General features: G+C 45.8%; 1 protein-coding gene across 1 annotated transcript in view; it reads left to right on the top strand.

Annotated features, from left to right (window-relative positions):
• SH3BP5 (SH3 domain binding protein 5) overlaps positions 1-19,453 on the top strand; it is a 49,546-nt gene extending 30,093 nt beyond the window's left edge. Inside the window, exons 4-9 of the mRNA XM_058020368.1 lie at positions 638-802; positions 8,887-9,017; positions 12,893-12,935; positions 14,798-15,017; positions 18,211-18,471; positions 19,177-19,453. Of these exons, the coding sequence (XP_057876351.1) occupies positions 638-802; positions 8,887-9,017; positions 12,893-12,935; positions 14,798-15,017; positions 18,211-18,471; positions 19,177-19,358 (1,002 nt within the window). The 3' untranslated portion in view covers positions 19,359-19,453. The remainder of the gene's footprint in view (positions 1-637; positions 803-8,886; positions 9,018-12,892; positions 12,936-14,797; positions 15,018-18,210; positions 18,472-19,176) is intronic.
• The last annotated feature ends 620 nt before the right edge of the window (positions 19,454-20,073 follow it).

Raw genomic sequence — 20,073 nt, forward strand, 5'->3', positions numbered from 1 at the left:
AGCTCAAAAATATTCCTTTAAATAAGAATCTGTGAAATACATAATGTAGAAAAATCAGGTAAAGATTTTTTTAAATTCCCTTGGTTGTTCTTTTGTCTGTGTGCTGGGGACTTAGTGTACCAGTTGTGTACCAGCGATAGTGAAGTAAAAAAACACCCAAAGAGTTAAGCAATCACCATCTCAGAGAATTGTTTGTTCTTTATAGCAAGCTAATAACTCCAAAATATTTTCTCAGCGTGATTAATGGCATATCAGATAAAAATCCACCCTGACTAAACTCAGGGAGTGCCATTCTCAGTGTATTCTTGCCATGCCACTAGTTGGCTATTTCACTTTCTTTTGGTTTGTTCATCAGTGATTAAACCCACATCATTTGGTGTTATCTCTCAGCCAGGTGCTTATTTGTAGGCCATCAGCTACAAATTAAACTTCTTGGCAAATGACCTCTTTGGGTGGGAAGTGCTGCTTTGGCAGGACTTACTGCAGTGAGAAATCTGTCACTTCAAATAAAAGTTTGGGAAGCAGTGACGCCGGTGTGGCTCTTCGTAAAAGTCTTGGGATTTGTGTCATAGATCTTCTAAATGTGACTGTGAGAGTTCCTTTGTCTCTAATCCCAGACATTTTTTTCCCCCTTTAGGCTCAGCTGGAGGCTCAGAGGGCGACTCAGGACTTCCAGAGGGCCACGGAAGTGCTGCGTGCTGCCAAGGAGACCATCTCCCTCGCGGAGCAGCGCCTGCTGGAGGACGACAAGCGCCAGTTTGACTCGGCCTGGCAGGAGATGCTCAACCACGCTACTCAGAGGGTAACACCAGCCTGCCCCAGCACCTGCCTTCTCCAGGCTTTGTGTTCCCCTGTGGTGTATGAGGCCCAGTTTCTGAAAGACCAGATTTTCCTTTTGGTCCAGATACCTGACATGTAGGGAATGAAGCCATGGAAATGGTGAAGCCTAAGCCTGAGTGGTCTGGGCCTTGGCTGCTTCTGGGACAACTCTAGTTCTCTGCCTGGTGGTGCTAAACTAGTGGAGTAGCTCTCTACAGAAAATTTTTAAAAAGTTATTACCATCTATTTTACAGGGATAAACAATGTCTTAAGGCATGTCTGCATTTGGAGTTGTGCCAGAATAATTGCGTGGGGATGCCTATTTCTGAATATGTGTGCTATGGAAGTGTTTACCCTGGCAAAACAGGGACATGTTTCAGTTTTAGTATAACCTGTTCTTTGTATGGACTACATTGGACGAGTCACTTTGCTTCAGAAATGTGTGTTTGAATGTAGAATTACTCAAAATCGTGTGTTGCATTTTAAGCTTGCATGCTGCTTTATCCTGAATTAACTTTGGAATTTAGACAAGGTCCTGCCTCCTTTGTAAAGTCTTCTTAAACCTACAGAAGAGATGCACTAACAAAGAAAGACAGTATTCTTTCTAGCAGATGTCAGGAAGAATTTTCCTGTCATTTGTCTTCTCTCTGTTAAAATAAACCTTTCTGCCTTTTTTTTTTTAAACATAAAAGAACCAAAAATCCAAGTTAAAAACCTTTGTTCTGCATGTACTTAATATGCCAGTGAAGCTGAGCTTGCTATTCCAAACATGCTATCATGCCATACAATGCTCATATTGTCTTGCAGCCCTCAGTGCAACAGTTGCTCTGTTCTGTTGCAGAAGCTTCTCAGTTGAAAGAAAGCCTCTATTTCAGAGTGAATTTTAAGATCCAGCTGCCTGATGAAGAAAAAGGGAACAGAAAGGATAGGGAGAGATAGAAAACCTGGTATATAGCAATGAGAAAATGAACTCGAGGGTACTGTTTGTGTTATTGTCCCTGCTATAATTTGGTATTTGCAGATGTGGTGACCTCTGTGTTTATGAGGGGAGCCCCACCTTTGCAGTGTGTGTGTGCCAGCTGTCATTTTTCCTGGCTGTAATTCCTGCTCCATATGAACTAAGTCCAGAAATAGATAAGTTTTGATTCTCAGAATTGATAGATGAGAAAACCAGAAGTGTTTAAGGAGTTGCTTAGAGCTCCTGACTGCTAAACTGCTGAGTTTTGGTGGACAGTGACAGCAATCACATCTGCCTCTCTCTAGCTGGCAGAACAAAAACTTGGTGTTGGGGTGGGTGACAAAAGAAACAATGGCAGCCTGAGGGTACAAATGAATTCTTCTTTTCCTTGGCTGTTTCAAAGGCATCCCTGTGTCCTTCTACAACCCTTGATGGTTCCCTGACAGTGTGTGAGAGGTGTGCACCTGAGACGAGCAAACCCAGTGATCCAGAGCAGCAGCTGGCAGTGTTTGGTGGAGTTGTGCTGGGGGTGTTGGTGGGTGCTGGCAGTGATTGCAGGACAGCTCCTTGCTGGGGGGCTGGCTCAAGCCATAGTGCCTCTGAGTTGTTACAGCTGAGCAGTAAATGGGGTGCTTAGGTGTACTCACTGCAGCTGTAAAATCCCCTGGGCACTGAGTGGGCTGTGTAGAGCAGCTGAGGGCTCCGTGAATGGAAAACTTGGAAAGCAGCAATCCCCAGTGCTTAAAATAGTCTGGGCAAACTCAGTTCCCAGAAAGCACCCATCTGCCCCTTTCCATGGTGCAGCAGGTTTTGGGAGAGTTCCACGGAAGTTTGTCTTGTGATTTTCATTGGCTGTGGTGGAGGTCTTAAGGCTGAGGCCAGAGCCAAGAAGGGTGAAAATGCTCTTGGAAAGTCCTGACTGAGCACACTCAGTATTAGTTTGTTTGGAGTGCTTGACTGAGTTTTGTGTCTTCTCTAAGAGTGGGGTGAAAGCTTCCCTTGGGTTCAGTGCATGCAATTAATGAAGTGCTCAGTGTTCAGTGAGGCAAACAGAATGATTGGGATCTCAGGGAGGAGGAAACATTGGCATTGCCTACCAGGCTATGGGTGAAAAGAGGTTAGAGAATGAAATCTTCTAGAACAAAAGTTCTCCTTGACTGCCACAGTGTTGCTGACAACTCAGATCATTAACTATGAATTACATTAGAAATCACTCATGGAAAAAACTGATTCTGTGGGTGAAGACTGAGGGTTAAGAAATAGACATCTTCTATTGGCACATATAAAATTGCTCTTGGAGAAAGCTTTTGCACTCTGGTTATTTGGATTTTGTAGCTTTTTTTGCATGCATTTTTAGCTTACAGTTGTAGTGGGCAGAGAATAATCTTGCTCCAAGCCTTTTACAAGTGAGGACTCAAGTGCAGAAAAGCACCTCTGAGCTAAATGTTAGAAGTGGGTACTGATTCATTTGTTTCTCTTCTGATAGAAATGTCAGGCCAGAGTCAAGTGTTTTTATTTGCTGTTCTTAGGCAGAGGAAGCAGGCTTTACTGAATGAATCTGAAACTTGGAGCCAAACCTGAGCCCTGTAGCAGCTTGGTAGCTGACAAACACTGTAAACAGAAAGCATAAAGAAAAGGGTAGGCGAGAGAACAAACAAGAAACTGATTTTTTTATACAGCTATGTGTGGAAATGCTGCCGGGTTACTTTTGCACTTGACCTGATGGATATAGACAAAGACTTGGGTTCCAGGGTACCAAACAGGAAATGCTGTTTCCAGACCCTCACTGGGAGGAAATAGAGATAAGGGTTGTCTTGATAGTCTGAAAAGCTATTAACACTATTTTTAATGTGATGAGCTATTGGGCTTCTGCAGACAAGACTTTTGTAGCCACTGATCTAGAAAATCATACAATTCAGCTGATGCAAAATGGGACAGTTACTGAAATTTTGTTTTTCCTGGGTGAGCTGGGAGCATAATGTGTGGAAAATTATTCTATTCATGGAACAGGCAGATCCAGCATGAACACGTACATGGAGTATAGGCTATCACTCAGAAATTTCTTTGCACATCACAGTTTGAGCTATGTTTCCAAAGGAGGCTGGGAGCATAAATAGGAGCTGGATTCCTGCCTACCTGCCTGTGAAGATGCAGCTGATCCCTGCAAATGTCTGTGCTTGAGCTAAGTGTTCACCACAGAGAAGCCCTGGACTGTGGTGCAATCCTGCAAGTCAGGCAGCTGCTTTGCCCACTTCTGCACTTAACTTGATGTGTATTTTGGGGTAAAGTCCTGGGGTTTTTTCTTAAATGTCCATTTTTCCAGAGATCTGGGAAGTGAAATGACACTTAGATTGGAATTTAGCTCACAGTGTCATGTCTGGAACCTGGCTGTGTATCACCATTACTTGCCAAATTTCCATTATGATGAAAGATGATCTGCTCAGTAAGTGGTGTCTGGAGAGCAATTTGTGTGACCAGAGGGGCAAGTTCATTAAAAGATAAATTCTCTGTTGATTAGAATGGAAATGTAGACAGGCTTGATGAGCTCTAAAGCTGCCTTGGGAGGAAGAGTACTGTTCACTCTTAGCCATTGGCTTATCAGGATTTTGGTAACTGCAGTGTCTCTTTAAAATTTGGAGATGATGTTTTTGCTAGTGGTACCAGCCTGTTTGTACCTTGAATTGTAATGCTGCAGTTTGGGGTGCAGAGAGCAGGGCTATGAAAGAGACAGGACCAAAGGATATTGAATTTTGGAGGGATGGAGGAAAAAGATCTTCACATTTATGCTCCTATTGAAAAGAATTCATAAAGATGTACAAAAGGAAAGTATTGACAGATGTGTTACATCTAGTTTGACATAAGCTGGAGCAGAAAGGAAGATGCTTCATGAATTTCAAGAGAAATTGCTAATTTCTAATTGCTGATGCAATCTGCAGTCTTAAAAAGGTTCTGCTTTTACAGTCTTTCCTGAGATATGTTGAGTTCATAAATTCTGGCAGGGAGAAGAAATGTTTTGGCTCTTGATCATGAGACATTTTAAAAAAGAGAGGATGAGGGGAGAGTAAAGAGGGAGGAGGCATGCTCCCTCTTGGATTAATTTGGCTTGTGAAGCTCCCTTTGATATTACACAGTGAAGTACCATCTGTCAGTGTAAAATGTGTGGGTGCTTTCATGATGTAGAGAGGAGAGAGACTTCCTGCAGCTAGAAAAACTTAAAGGAAAAAGGGGGAGAAGAAAAGTCTATGAAAAAAACAACAAACCACATCTTGTCTTGTCCCGATCTCTCTGTCACTTTATCCTGGAAATGCAGTGATTTTTTTGTGATCCCTCTTATTGTCGATTCCCTTCTCCTGGTTTACTGATAATGCATTGTCTCTTTCCTCTCTTATTTTTAATTCTTCCCCTAGAAGAACGAATAATGTTTTGTGAAAGAAACAGTCCTTCAGAGTAAATCTCTTGCTTAGATGGTCAGCTCTGCTCAGCTCTACTGATAAAATTGTTCTTTTCCATCTGTTATTATTACTGAAATTTTGCCTGGAGTCCATTTTTACTTCTGATTGTGGGAACATTTTGGGTGGAACAAAGCTACTTGTACAGATTTATTGAGGGTAAATATATACTCTACACTGACCTTCCTTTTCCAGACAGCTGGGTAGGAGATAGAGAGTAGGGGAGGAGAGAAGAGGAATTGATCAGTATCAGTCCCTGTGTTGGGGTTTTTGCCTGCTCTGTTTCCCATTCCTTGTATCTTACAGCCTGTGCTGCCTGGGAGAGTGAGTTCTGCCTGGGGTAGGTGATCCAGGGATTCAGTAGTTAGGGACAGGCAAGAGCTACAGGAGTGTCTGGTGGGTGTGTGGGTATCCTGGAAGTTCATCCATCCTGGTGTTTTTGTCCCAGACTGTGACCCCTGCTGACCCCGAGGGTGAGCTGAAGGGCAGATCCAATGCCAGGAGGTGAGATGTGTCTTGAGCAGCCTTTGTTTGAAGAGGTGTCATCCTCACTTATTTTTCTGCCTTTTTCTAAGTGATGCTGCTGCATCTGTGCTGGCTGAGGAGCATCTGCAAGGCAGGGTGGGTGGTAGAAGCACTTGGGTTAGACAAACCAGCTTATTTGGCAGCTGTGACTGAGAGCTTATTTACAAGTCCATATGACACTGCAAGTTTTTCACCAAATATATTATTAGCTCTAATAAAAAGTACTTCTTTCCTACACTAGCCTGTCTGTCTATTTCTAAGCCTTCTTAAGGAGATGAGGAGTTTGGCTGGCTGGTCTTACATTGAACTTCCCAGCTGCAGAGGTGGCAGCATCATTTGCAGTTTGTTTCTGTCTGCCAGCCCTGATGGACAGCTTCTCCATTTAGAGGCTGTTTGGAAGGGAGGATGATCTCTCTTGCTTCTTCTTGTTTGAATGAAGTGCTTAAATGCATTTTGGCAGCTGATGGATCTCTGCAGAGGTAACTTACAATCCCCCAGGTCATATCCTATCCTCAGCCTCAGGCATGTACCTTGAGCTGCTGTCCCAGGAAAAGGGGACAGACAGTCTCTGCAGACTTGGGTGGATAATGTGAGCAGGAGAACAGAATTCCCACAGGAAAACAAGGCTGTGGGGCCGTGAGGAGAGAGATTTTCTTACATCACTGATTTCTCAAAAGCATGAAGTATATAGCCTTTTTCCCCCCCCTTTCTTTCTGAACAAGGTAATGAACGTGGGTGTATATGGCTGGTAGCAAATTCCACGTTTTGTCAGATATTTTGAGGCGTTTGCAATGTGTCATCCTCAAATCCCAGTTCTGCAGCGTTCAGCATTTCTGTGATGTTTGATATGAGACATTTGAAAAATCAGCACAGTACTGGACACCTAACCTGCTTTACAACCCTGATGTTGGTCATACTTATCATGTGGTTTATCCCAGATATCAAAGTTTATGCTGATTTTGCCCTAAGAAAGGATGTGAGGGACTGACATGTAACTGAGCATTGGCAAATTCCTGTTGCTCCATTATTTTGTAGCTTACGGCGTTTTTAAATTGCAGTTTCCTTGCCACACTAGAAAGAAGATGAGCCATGAGCCACCTTCTGTGCAGTCTTTGGAGACTGCAGTTTGATTTAAGAGACTTCCACATTAAAACCAGCCTTGTCTGACATGTTTCACCAAGGCAAGTCTTTGCACCAGCTGACTTTAAAACAGGTGTTTGAGATAAGAGGCTGCAGTTTATTTTTCAGGATGCAAGAAAGAATATGTCATAAGCCTGATAGGTTTTTTCTTCCTCTTTCTTTGAAAATGGATGCCTTATATATATGAGAAAGTTGAAGGGTGTTGGGGGTTAGGTATATTATTTTATATCTGATCAGAAGATCCTTTGAAAAACTTATTTCTCATAAAGTTCTCTAGGAATTCCTTTCTTTAATAATGAGTGGTGTGTGCAGATGAGCAAAAAGTGTGGCAGTGAGAGCTCCAGGTTGATGCTGATGGCTTTGGCAGTTTCACTCTTTCATTTGAGCATCAGAAAGGACAATGTGACAGTTTTCCTGAGAGGAACACTGATCCCAGTGAGAAAGAGTTGGACATCTCTTTTCCTTGCTCAGTTCAGCCTGAGGGCTGGGAGGATTAGCACACCTTAAAAAAAAATAAAAATTAAAGCTTTGTGGGTGAGGTTATTTAAAATCAAGATATTTTGAATATTCTCTCTGCATATGTGAGCTCAGATGTAGTTGGGTGGTGGGAGGCAGGTGGAGGAAATTTATGTGAAGTTGTGGAGTAGTTGGAATCACAGCTGAGGCATTTCAGGATCCAGTACTGGAGAGAATCAAGTCCTGCCATTTTTTGTGTGAATACCTTCATAGCTGCAAAACAGGAAGCTTAAAAAAACCCCACCTGCTTTCCCCTCATTGACAGACCAACAAAGAAGTGTCACCACTCTCCTGACTTCAAAAAAATCAGTCACCTCCCTGCCTGGATCTTGACTGCTAGTGCACCAAATAAAACACAGAAAATGTGTTTTAGATGTAATTTCAGTATTTACTGTAAGCAGTAAAGACTGCTTACAGTACACCTCTGACATCTCAAATTTGAACGATAAAATACCCTGGATAAAATTACTGGCAAAGTGTGGCTGTGGGATACCAGCAGTGCAGCTAATGGAGAGACATTTACTTTCCCAATGCTTGTGACAACTCTTTCAGTGAAAGTTTTCTTCCTAATATCCAATCTAAACCTCCCCTGGAGCAACTTGAAGCCCTTTCCTCTTCCCTGTAGCTTGTTACTGCGGGGGAAAGAGGCCAATTCCCACCTGGCTGCGCCCTCCTTTTGGAGGTTTTAGAGAGCAGTAAGGTCTCCCTGAGCCTCATTTTCTCCAGGCTGAACACCCCCAGCTCCCTCAGCTGCTCCTTATCAGACTTGTGTTCTAGATATCTTGATACATGAGGATGGGGGGCTGGTCATCAGCATAACTCTCCTTGTCTGCATGGTGGGAGTGTCAGCTCAGGGCTTGAACCTTGGCATTTTCAGTGTTGAAACTGTGATTTCAGGCATGTCAGCTGTTTTTCAGAGAAGAGCCATCTTGGACACAGTTTTCTAGTGACTGGTTGTTGAGGCCAAACTGTGTTTGAGTCCTCTCTCTGCTGTGGTTGGTGTCCAGCCCTTTCCAGAATGGTGGGGCTGCAGCTGGGAGCTGAGCAACCAGCAGGCTCTCTGCTGGGAATGTCAGGGAGGGAGAGGAGCAGGGGAAAGGGGAAAACAAACATTGCTGTTGAATGTGACTGGTGACTTCTGCTAGTGTTGCTCCACTTGTGAATATCTAACTGGGTTAAAAAATTGATGTTCCCAAAAGCTGAGGGTCTTCTAAACTTCCTGTAAGAGAGATTGTGTGAAAAGCTGTGACACCTTTGTCATAATTTACACACTATTTGTCATAAATTGCAATATTTGAAGACCTGCTGCTCTTTTTGGGAAAGGCTTTTAAGTATGTTCACTGGAAGTAATTTTTTCTGTGCCCTCACTTTCCTGACATGAGCTGATAGGAGAGATTATGAAGTTGCTGTTAATTGAAATGATAAGGAGTGGATCACTGTGTCTTGCTGCTGAACCTGTTTTTTATCCCTCTCTTGAAGGTCATGGAGGCAGAACAGACCAAAACGAGAAGCGAGCTGGTTCACAAGGAGACTGCAGCCAAATACAATGCTGCCATGGGAAGGATGAAACAACTGGAGAAGAAGCTGAAAAGAGCCATCAATAAATCCAAGTATGTTTTATGTTTGGAGAGGAGTTTAGTGGTGAAACTGCTTGGGGGAAATACCTGTCCTACAGGGTTTTTGGACCTGTGGAAGTGTATTGCTCTTTGGGTTCCTCTCTGTGTGTAGCAGCCTCACAGCACAATTGGCACTGGTATTTGTCCTTGTTGTCCTTCTGAGTGTCTTTTGAAACACCTGACTGAATGGACTGGTGAACTGGGATAAGAAACCTTTTCTGAGCAGCATCCTGGTCTTGTTCTAGCGCACTGAACTCCGTGGTGGTGTGTGATTTGAGGAACAGGCACATGGGATCCACACAAGTGCTGTCTGCAGAGCTCTGTGGCGATGTTTCACAGCCTAGGATTGTTCACAGTTCTTATTTTTAGTTAGGAGAGCAACAAAGCAAGTGGCAGAAAGCTGAAAGGTGCGAGACTGCACGGGTGTAAGGTGCTGAACACGAGGCTTGTTTACTTCCTCCTGCTGCCATGGCAAAGCTGTGTGAGGGCTGTTCTTGGGGAGGGAAACACCCTTCAGAGGGCATAGCTAAGCAGCTTGTGTCATTAATAATTGTGTCTGCATTTGTTGTGCAGTTTGGCTCTGTTGCAGAGAAGTGAAACAGCTTTTTGCTCAGAACCTGTTTAAAATTTTGGCCCTGTTTACAAGCAATTCTTAATCCTCTTTATATTTCACGGTCTTTTTTTTTTTTTCCTAATATTTCCAGACTGTGGCTTGTCTAAACAATCTGCTTGCTGTATTTAGCTTTTAATCCCCTCCATCTAAAAATGATTTTTTGGTGAAATCGGTCAACTAAAAATCTATTTTGATTGGTGTTTGCTCAATTCAGGAAAGGATTAGCACTTCTCAAGCAAGATTCAAGCATGTTTGCTGAAACAGTGTAGTGGTGTGACTTCTAGAATGAGCTGCATGCTGTTTGTCTAGCAGTGCACAAGGGCTGTGAAAACCATCATCAGATCCCTAACTGACAGATCCCTCTGGATAAGGGCAATAGCTGAGAACAGTTTGGGCTGCCAGGAGCTCCTTCCTTGCAATAAGATTTAAAATAAAGACCATGATTAAGTTGTCAGTGGGGTCCTACACAGCTTTTTATCATGGTGTGGAGCCTGGTTTCCCAGCTGCCTCTTGTGTGACGTACCTCTGAGTTTTCATTTCTTTGCTGGATCTACCCTCAGAGGGGTGTCTTGTGTCAGTGTCCTCAGGCCAAGCTGGTTTCCACTTCTGTGGAAGGATCCCAGTGTATTCTTTTGTCTCACAGCAGGGCTGATTGCAGCATAAACCATCTAGGTAGGGTGTTTTGGAGATCCTTTAATAAAGGGTGTACAGAAATGCCACTTCTAAGCTAGTACTGATGTGAAAGATGCCTGGTGGCACAAACAGTCGTGGATGTCTTTGAAGTTACGCTACATGGGGATGTTGGAAAGGTCAGTTGTCTCCCAGCATTGCAATTTTCACATAAAGGAAAATTGCAGCTGAGCTGAAAACATCAGTGCTGTCAAGTGGCTGCAGAAACTGGGAAATGAGGCTGCTGAATTTGCAGCTGTTGGTATTGTAGGGTGTAGCTGGCCTCTAGCTGCTCCTCAGGGGGGATTTAACACCAGCATCCTGCTCTGACCTCCTCCCTGCGAGGTGTGGCAGCACTGGCTGTAACACTTTGGCCTTTCTGGCCTTTATTTCATCTTCTCTTTTTAAACTTGTGGATAGACACACTGGATGATTTGTGCTCTTTTGGGCAGAAAATTATTTGCATTTGCTGCTTGCTTCAGTTGGGAATAAGATGCTTAAAGCATTACTGTTCTGAAAGCAAGACTGGAGCATCCTGGAGGAAAGTAATTTAGATTATTTGCTGGGTAAAGTTGATGAGCAAAGGATTATTGGATAGTTTTGTTCTGGTTTTGCTTTTAGTTTAGTTTTTGGGTGCTTACTTGCTTGTGATCTATGAATGTGCATACGGCTGCATGTTCTTAACAGTTACCAGATCTTCTGGCTCAGTGCCCCTGAGCTGTGGATAATGAACTTGCCTGTGTTAGCTGGTTTTTGGAAGTCACTTTCTGCTCTGGTGACTTGGGCAAAGTGCCTTTCACTCATCCTGTCACTGCCTTTAAAAGCACTTTGTGCAGTGCCCTGGGCTCAGCTGTAGGACACCAGAGAGCAGCTCCCTGCCCTGCTGAGTTACAGACCAGCCCCAATGGCTGCAGGGCCATGGATGTCAGGGAATGAAGGGACTCTGGGACACGGGAGTGTCTCTGGCAGTGCCCTGGTTCCTGCTGGCACCAGGTGCCCAGCTGTGTGTGAGCCATGAGTGAGCAGGAGTGTTCATGTGAGCTCCTGCACACCAGGCTCGTGGTCTCTCTCCTTGTGCTGCTGGGCTGGGGTTCCCTCGCCTGCTGCAGTGGGACATTCCTGCTCCTGTGTGCACAGGGATGTGTTTGTGTACACACACACACACATGGGCATGTGTGGATTGCTTTTTCACACCATGCACACACACTTGTGCTTGTCACTGATAGAGAGGGGACCTTTCCCAAGGCTTGTGGAAGCTGGTGGGAGGTTAGGACTCAAGCCTGGTTGTTCCCTCCCGGCTGGCACCAGGGTACAGAAGGTGAGAATCAGGTCATTTGAGGTGAGTGGGTTTCCCTGTGCATGTTTCCCTGCAACAGCACTCTGTCAGTATCTGTGTGCTACCATTGCTTTGAGGTAGGGCTGTAGGAGTCCTTTATCTGTTGGACCCAAATTCTCAGCTGCAGTGTTTCATTTGGCCTGGCAGTGCATCTGTGTAGCCTTTGGCAGGGTGATGTCCCACTAAGGGAAGGCTGAAGTGCATTTTGGCTGGATTGAAGCATTGAGACTTGGCTGTGTGCTCCTGGTGATGATGGGAGGGTGCTTAAAAATATCAGAGCTGGAAATCACCTACTCTCATGGAAGCACCACTCAGTTATTTTTTCTGTGACCGTGTAGTGAATTCAACCCTTCAAAGAATATAGGATCAGAAAGCCACAGTTTCACACTCCTGAATTCTAGTGCACAGTCCAAAATGCAGCTGCAGTAGGGCTTAGAGCTCAGAAGGGCCTTGCTGTCAGGGTAGAAACACAACAGGAGTAGTTCACATTTCTACTTTCATGTAAAGCCATATCTGATTGTTTATCTCTCCCCTACTTTCCAGGAGAGCTTCTGAGAGGGGAGGAGGGTAGTGAGCCCTGCTAAATAACTGGGCTATTATTTTTTTCCCTGCTCAGAGTTGTATCAGATGATATTGGCTTGTGGGCTTCAAAATTTTGAGGGTGGAAAGTGGTTTCTAGGCTTTGTACTTGCACCTCTTGTACCCCTGTGCTCTTGCAGCCTTACAAGCAAGTTTAGGGAGGTGCCTGGTGGGCCACTGTTGGGAGATGCTGTGCCCTTGTGTGGGGTGCTCTGGCCTCCCTTCACACCCTCTCCTTCACTGGAAAACCCAAGAACTGCCTCTCCACCCCCCACACCTGAGCACAGAGAAGGTTCAGCTTCTGTAGGAATTTATATGTGCCATGGGCTCAGAAAGTAGCTGGGTAGAGAGAGGATGCCTGTGCCTGAAGTTGGATGTTACATGTAAATATCTTGCAGAATCTAGGCCTGGAGGAATTATGCTGTCAACTCCAAAAACTGGAATTTTGCAATTTGTATTTAGGTCAAAGGACCCAAGAGGAATAGATGCATTAGGGAGTAAGAGAGAGACACTGAGATCATGTGTAGGTGTTCCATCATCTGGATGTGGTCTCCTGGGATTGCAGTGATACACAACATAGCTGTGTTAATGCTACAAAGAGAGCAACTCCTACGCCAGTACATGGCATTCAGTCTCAGTGATTGTAAACAACTCTTCTTTGTTTTTCCACAGACCTTATTTTGAACTGAAGGCAAAGTACTATGTTCAGCTAGAGGTACGTATGTAATTCACATCCATCTGAAACTCTTTACTGCTTACAGTAAATACTGAAATTACATCTCAAGTGCTCTGACAACTATATTGTGTTTCTACACAAAACCAATTCAAAACCTCTTAAACAATTTGCTAAGCACATTTTAAAGATAAAAGACTAAGAGAGTCTTTGTTTCCTTGTGTGAAATAGGAGTGTTTGAACTCTGTCAGAACCAAAAGAGTAGAGTTTGACTATCTTTCTTCTTGTAGTTTAATGTGTCTGGGATTTATTTGTTTGTTGTGGGTTTCATTCTTTTCCCCCCTATGTTTTATGCTTCAGACTGTTTAACTGTACTTGGGGTGCTCTTTTATGTTCACTGGCTGGATCAATTAACAGAATAAGTAACCTGCTTGCAGTGCTCCAATACCATGCAGATGTGAATTTCTGATTTGGGGTTTGGCATAAGAGGGATTTGGGGTTTGGCTGGATGGGCTTCCAGGGCTTTTTGGCATCTCTGCAGTGCATTCTGTGTGGTGCAGCAATGTCTGGCCAGTGCTTGGGCACAGCACGTAGCGGCCCTGGGCCAGGCATGGCAGTGCTGTGTGGGATGCTAATCCCTGCTGTTACAGCCAGGGATGGGATGGGAAGGCAGGGCAGCCCTACAAATTCAAATACAGGAGTCACTCTCTTTCTACTTGAGTGACTTTTGCTGCATGTGGCCCCTAAAATGGGGGACTGTGGCTCCTCACAGTTGCAGGGTGGTGGCCAGTGCTGTTGTTGTGTGGGATGGGCACAGGCTTTGAGTGGAGCACGTTGCCTTGGACTGCTGGCCATGGGTACAGGAAGGCTCCAGTGGGGTGTGGGGTCAGTTGGATCCTGGCTAGAAAAGGATTCCCATTCCTTGTCTGGGGTGCAAGGCATATCCCACAAAGGATTTGTGAGCCCTTTCCTGCCTGAGATTCAGCAGCATTTTGTCAGCCTCAGAGACTCTGGTGTGCACCTATTTCCTTGCCAGGTTCCAGGCTTGGGTGCTCTCTCCTCCTCTGCCTTGCCTGCCTGCAGCTGCTGCTGCATCAAGCCGAGCCCTTGCCTGCCCTGGGCTGGCTGCCAGGCAATAATCCCTGCTGGTTAGAAGCATCTTTTGAGAAATTCCCTTTTTTCCACAGGCATGGCACACTCTTTGTGGGCCTGTTGCTTCTCCATGGCAGCTGCTCAGTGCCTTCCTGAAGCAAGGTGATTGTGTAAACCATATGAAAAAAGCACAGATGGTTTTTTTGTGCATTGAAAGCAAGCATTGAGAGAACTACAGACACACAAGCAGTGTTTTCCCTTTGGGAAATAGGATGCACAACACTTCTGCCCTTGCTGTAGGGTGGTGTTTGTGCCTGGGGACACAGGAACTGCTGTGTTACAGCTGTCAGGGTTTGAGGTTTGCTGCTTTCTGCTCTGCAGGTTGAGTGAGCAAAGTGATGGGTTTGATGCTCAGCAGAGAATGAGGCTCAGCCCCCTCAGGGGTGGCCCCCAGCCCTGCTGTGCCCTGCAGACTGGGGGTGGCTCTGGGATAAGCAGTGGCATGGCTGAGAGCTGCATTCCTGTTAAGGAGAGATCCTGCATGCTCCCATGTTAACGGGACCCCTGCTCTGTGCCTAGCCAGGGGCCATGACCTCACTCCAGAGGCAGTTCCAGGCCCTGGCTCCCATGGTTTGATTTCCTCTTGTCTCCTTCACCAGTGGCACTGCTTGGGCCAGGATGCTTCTGTGTTCTGAGCTCTGCCATCCCCTAGATACCAGCCCAGTTTGTGCTTGCCTGGACGTGTAACAGGGAGCTGTGTGCTGTGCCTCGTTTGTAGCGAAGGTCCATCTAATCGCTGTCTCCCTTGTTAGCAACTGAAGAAAACAGTGGATGACCTGCAGGCCAAACTGGCCCTGGCAAAGGGAGAGTACAAGACTGCCTTGAAAAATCTGGAGATGATCTCAGATGAGATCCATGAGAGGAGAAGGTCCACTGCCATGGGGCCCCGAGGGTGCGGCGTGGGTGCCGAGGGGAGCAACGCCTCCGTGGAGGACCTGGCAACGAGTAAGCCAGAGCCAGACACCGTCTCCAGTGAGTACAGAGCACTCTGTGCTGGGAACATCCCGTGGGCATCGTAGGAAATGCTGATGTTAGGGCTGCTCTGTGTCTTCTGCAGTTTTGAAATGTGCTGGCTGCTGTGGGTCTGTGGCTAAGCTGTGATGCTTCTTGTTATTGCAGGAGTTGATTGCATTCTTTAATAGGCAGTTTTCAAGGGAAAGGGTAATGAGTTAAAGTGCATCAGCCATTCCCTTAACATCTCTGTAGTTTTTTGCACAGTGCTGTATGAAAGGAGCAAAATGAACACACTCCAAAGCTTGTGTCTAATTCTACACCAGTGGTGCTGCTGGCAGTGACTCTCCTGGGGAGGCTGCAGGCTGTGGCAGATCATTCAGCCAGTCTGGGAACAGACCTTCTGGATCAGGGGCTTCTTCCAGTGCTGGGCCTGTGGCACAGGGAGCTGAAGTTGTGGCTACAGTAGTAGAGAAAGGTGTGATGCTCGCAGGGAAGAATGTAAGGATAAGCTCCTTTGTGCTGCAGAGTCTTTTGCCAAGGTGTGGTTTCAGCAGAGCGTGTGTGCTGTGAGCTAGGGAAGGGAAGAAGCAGCAATATGCTGCTGCAGTGTGCTGAGGCGCTCTGTAGGAGAAATGTGGGACAGCAACAACCTCCAAGGAAGCTCCAAACAAGCAAGGTAACCTCTGCTCTCTGCAGGACAAGGTCCCCATGTGCTACCAAGGTCTGTTGTATGGTGAGTTTGCATTTGTTCTGGCTCTGGGTGAAAGTGGATAGATGGACATTACATGTGGCCTACTTGTGCCTCCTTCCTGGACACTTTCCCCCCTTCTCAAGGCAGAAAGTCTTTTTCTTGCTGCCCAGTCCCACAAATTCCAGTTTAATTGTATTTCAGCTTCGTTTCTACAGAGGAAAGTCTAGGTCAGGATTGCAGGAGTTGGTGATTGCACAACCCTGGTGCCCAAAGGCAGAAGATGCAATTTCCCCATAGACACCAATGTGTACTGGCACTGAGGCCTTGTAGGTCCGTGGTACAGCCTTGGGAGCTGGGAAGCAGGCCTGGGCTGGCCTCCACCCTCTGCAATGGCAGGAATTTCTGCACAATGTGTTGGAGCTCTCGCTCAGTGCTGTGCAGCTGGGACCTCAGATTGCAGCAGCAAGGGAGGGCTGTGTCTGGACATCTGTTGCAGCCAAGTTTCAGTATGGCTGCTTATCTTCTGCCACCCTTAATTCCTGAGGTGGACCCTTTCCAACCTAGGCAGGAATTGCCTCTTTTGGATACCCACAAGTCCCCCTCCTCATGCAGAAGGCCTCCTGAAAGCCTTAGGTGTAACTGAGCTTTAGGGTATTTTGTGCTGAAGGAGTTCAGGGACATGGGATATAGGGGCAGAAAGAGCCAGGCAAGTTAATGGTAACATTACTTGCTGGCTCCCCTGGCTGCAGGCAAGGACCAGCATCATGGGCTCATCCCTGTCTTTGAATGCACAGTCTGACAAGAGTGGAAGGACATCAGATTGTCTGGTGCCAACACAGAACTGGATTATGACAGGGCAGGACTAGTAGACTGGATTAAATAATAAAATAGCCTGGATTAAATTCTCATTGTAATGTGGGGGGAGCTTTCCACCAAGGTCCTTTTGTATCTTGATTTCTGTCTGCTGGAGTTGGATAACACCTTGTCATCAGCAAGAGTTTCTTGGCCCTTGCACATGCTCCTGTGCATTACAGTGAATTTAAACAGTGAAAAGCAAGCTACAGTTTAGCTGTGCCATGTGTAGACTGCCTGATGTCAGTGCTTCTTGCCAAGCAGAGGACTCTAATTGGAAACACCTTTTTTGCCAAACCTTTTATTGCTTTCTCCCCACAAAGTTATCTGTACTGCTTACCATATATTGGTGAAACACAGCAAGTGAGAAGAAAGGCCCCGCTGCAGTCTTAGCTTTGACTTCATTAAAAACAAAACAACAAAATCCAAACCACAAGAGAGTCTGTCTCTGAGTATGAAATGCCCTTGAGAGGACTCAGGAAGGTGGATAATGTTGTTATCCATTTTATGTTTGAAGCCTTTGGGGTGAATTTTGCAACTTGTAAGTGCAGTTCTGCAATCTGGAAGTCCAGCAGAAGGAGGGTGAACATCTCTGCCATAAAAATGACAGGAACAGCCTCTGCTGGCACCTTTGTGTCCAAGTGGTGTCTGTGAGGCCCAGGCTGCCAAGGTGACAGGAGAACTTCTTTGAAGCTTCTCCTTTGAGCCATTTTGTTAACGCCTCTGCTTTGCTCCTGCTGCTCTTCCAAGGCGATTCTGAGCCTGGCTAACAATGGCAGGAGTCACCAGGAGGAGGAATTGGAGATAACCTCAGGTCACTGTGGATGTCTTGCTGTGTCTGAGACTTCTTCAGGCCAGTGGGATTCCAGCACACTCTTGTGTGGTGTAGAGGCTGATGTGTGTAGAGAACCTTCTGATCCCAGTGGGACTGCTTGTGTGCAGAAGTCTTTGGTCCCCAACCTGCAATGAGCCTCTGAAGTGTGTTGAATTTCAGCAGAATCTACACCCTTGTGTTGCAGAAAATGGAGCTTTCTTTAATGGGTTTCTCCTCTGGCTGTTCATAAGGACCCTGCAGCTTAACCCAGACAGACAGTTTGGAGCGGGTTTGCTTTAATTAGAATTCAGATCTGAGCAAACACAAGCAGGGAAAAGAATATGTTTTGTTGTGGTTTTTTTTTTGTGGGTTTTTTTTGTGTTTTTTTTGTTGTGTTTTGTTTTATTTTGTTGTTGTTTGGTGATCCTCATTCAAAAAGAAATCTTGGGACCTGTGTCTTTCTGATTAGCACCTTAAATAACCAGGAGACTGCACAGGGATCAAGATAGTGCCGGAGAGGCAGACACAGGGAATTAGGCTCTAACCTAAGTTGTCTACTGAAAACCACAAATGAACAAGGCCAGCAGGGGTGGTAAAAATCCAAGAGCTCCTTGGCATGAGGAGCAGTAGCTAGTGCAGAGCTGGCCTTGCATGGCCTGGCTGGCAGGTGTGCTGCTGCCCAGGGCAGAACCAGGCCAAGGCTTTGCACAGGGGAGCAGAAAATCAGAGGGGGCAGCCCATGGCTTAGCAGTGTGTCTGTGTATGGAGGATGCAAACCTGAAATTTGCCTTTGCCTGGGAAGGTGCAGGAGGGGAGGCTGAATTACTGACTGGAATATTCTTTGAACATTGCAGTGGCTTCAGAAGTGTTTGAGGATGACAACGGCAGCAGCTTTGTGTCCGAAGAAGATTCAGAAACTCAGTCAGTGTCCAGCTTCAGCTCTGGTCCTACGAGTCCCTGTGAGGTGCCCACTCAGTTTCCTCCTGCCACACGGCCTGGAAGCCTGGACCTGCCCAGCCCCGTCTCCCTCTCCGAGTTCGGGATGATCTTCCCTGTCCTGGGCCCCCGCAGTGAATGCAGCGGGGCCTCCTCCCCCGAGTGTGAAGCTGAGAGAGGTATGCACAGCTGGGTACACCCTGGGCCAGTGCTCTTCAGCCTCATAAAGGGAGCAGGAAAACCTTCCCAGCTCCCCTAGGCAAATGCCAGGGAATGCTCAGAGCTGCTGGCTGCTTCTCTGGGGAAGGCAATTGTGGAAGGCCCTGTGTGTCAAGAGTTACCCTGTGTGTCAGAGTTACCAGTGATTTCTGTAATGTATTAATTACTGCTCTCCTGGCTGAGAACCTTCCCCAGTTCTGCCTTAGTGCAGTGGTTTGAGATTTCTCACTAAATAAGTGATCAGTGGGATTCTCATGGTACATTTATTTGGAGGAAAATCTGAGTTCATTTATTTAAGTTACTGTCCTGCTTTTTGAAAAGCTTGCTTTCCAGGGGAAAAAAAAAACCAAAGCAAAATCCCCACAAAAAATAACATGCCAGAAGGAGCTCGTTGCAGGCTCTGCCAGCCCTGGCTGACTAATTCAGACTAGAGGATTACCACTGTCCTTGTCTGCTCCATTTTAAGACTGTTCTCACTAATTTGCTGATGCCGTGCACAAGATGAGCACGGCTTGGAAGGCAAACTTGGTTTTATTACAGCATCTTGCTCCTGCTCCTGTAATTTCTGTGTGCTTTGGCAAAGGAAGCTGCAGAGGCACCTGCTTGAAGCTTAACTTGCAGAACGAAATCCGGGTTTAACGTGCACTTTAATCCTTTCATTGCAGGGGATAGGGCAGAAGGGGCTGAGAACAAGACAAGCGACAGAGCGAACAAGAACAGGAGCAGCACCAGGAGCAGCTCCACGGAAGGGCTGGCTCTGGATAACCGAATGAAGCAGCTCTCCCTGCAGTGCATGAAAATCAAGGAGGGAATTTGTGCTGGCAGGAAAGCTGCCCAGATTGGCTGAGGCCTTCTCGTGCCCCATCCTGAATAATGGGAGTCTAAATATTTATACATGAACTTCTAAGTGTTTGAAGAACGTTGTGCCAATAATATATGCCAAATCTTAAGCGTTTACTCTGAGAATTTAAGAATGCACTAAGGAGTTTAATTGATGTGGAGGGCTGAAGTTTTTATTCAGTAAATCCTTTGTAGGCCGGACAAGTTATCAAATGTTTAAGCTGTGCTCATATTTCACAGACTTTGTAAATTGTTTTGTAGCAGCCTGGCTGAAGCAATAACTAGTAATGTTCCCATGTAAATTCATGCCAGTCAGGGGTCTGAAATTCAAGCCAGACTTTTGCAGAGAGTGGTTTGGCTTTGGTTTTGTAGAATGAAATGCTCTTTAGATACAACCAGTCTCTTGAGTACAAGTGGCATAATCTTTAAACATCTGTATTGGTCTTTATTATGCTGAAACTGTAGAAATATTTTGTATACAGGAAAGCTGTTGCATGTGGGGGGTCTGAAAGCCTTCACTCTTCCCTTGGTGCTCACAGAAAATAAAATGAGTCATGCCTCTAAAAGCCTATAAAACAGATGGATGACAGGAAGGGGATGGTAATGCCCAGCAGTGGGAGGCCCTTTCTAGACACCTTCCTGAGTCTGGCTTGGACTCTGCAGGTGATTCCAGTGACCAAAAAGAGTTGATTGGCCCCTTGCCCTTCTGCTTCCCTGAGAAG

This window comes from Melospiza georgiana, chromosome 1, assembly GCF_028018845.1.
Source record: "Melospiza georgiana isolate bMelGeo1 chromosome 1, bMelGeo1.pri, whole genome shotgun sequence".
Taxonomy (NCBI): domain Eukaryota; kingdom Metazoa; phylum Chordata; class Aves; order Passeriformes; family Passerellidae; genus Melospiza; species Melospiza georgiana.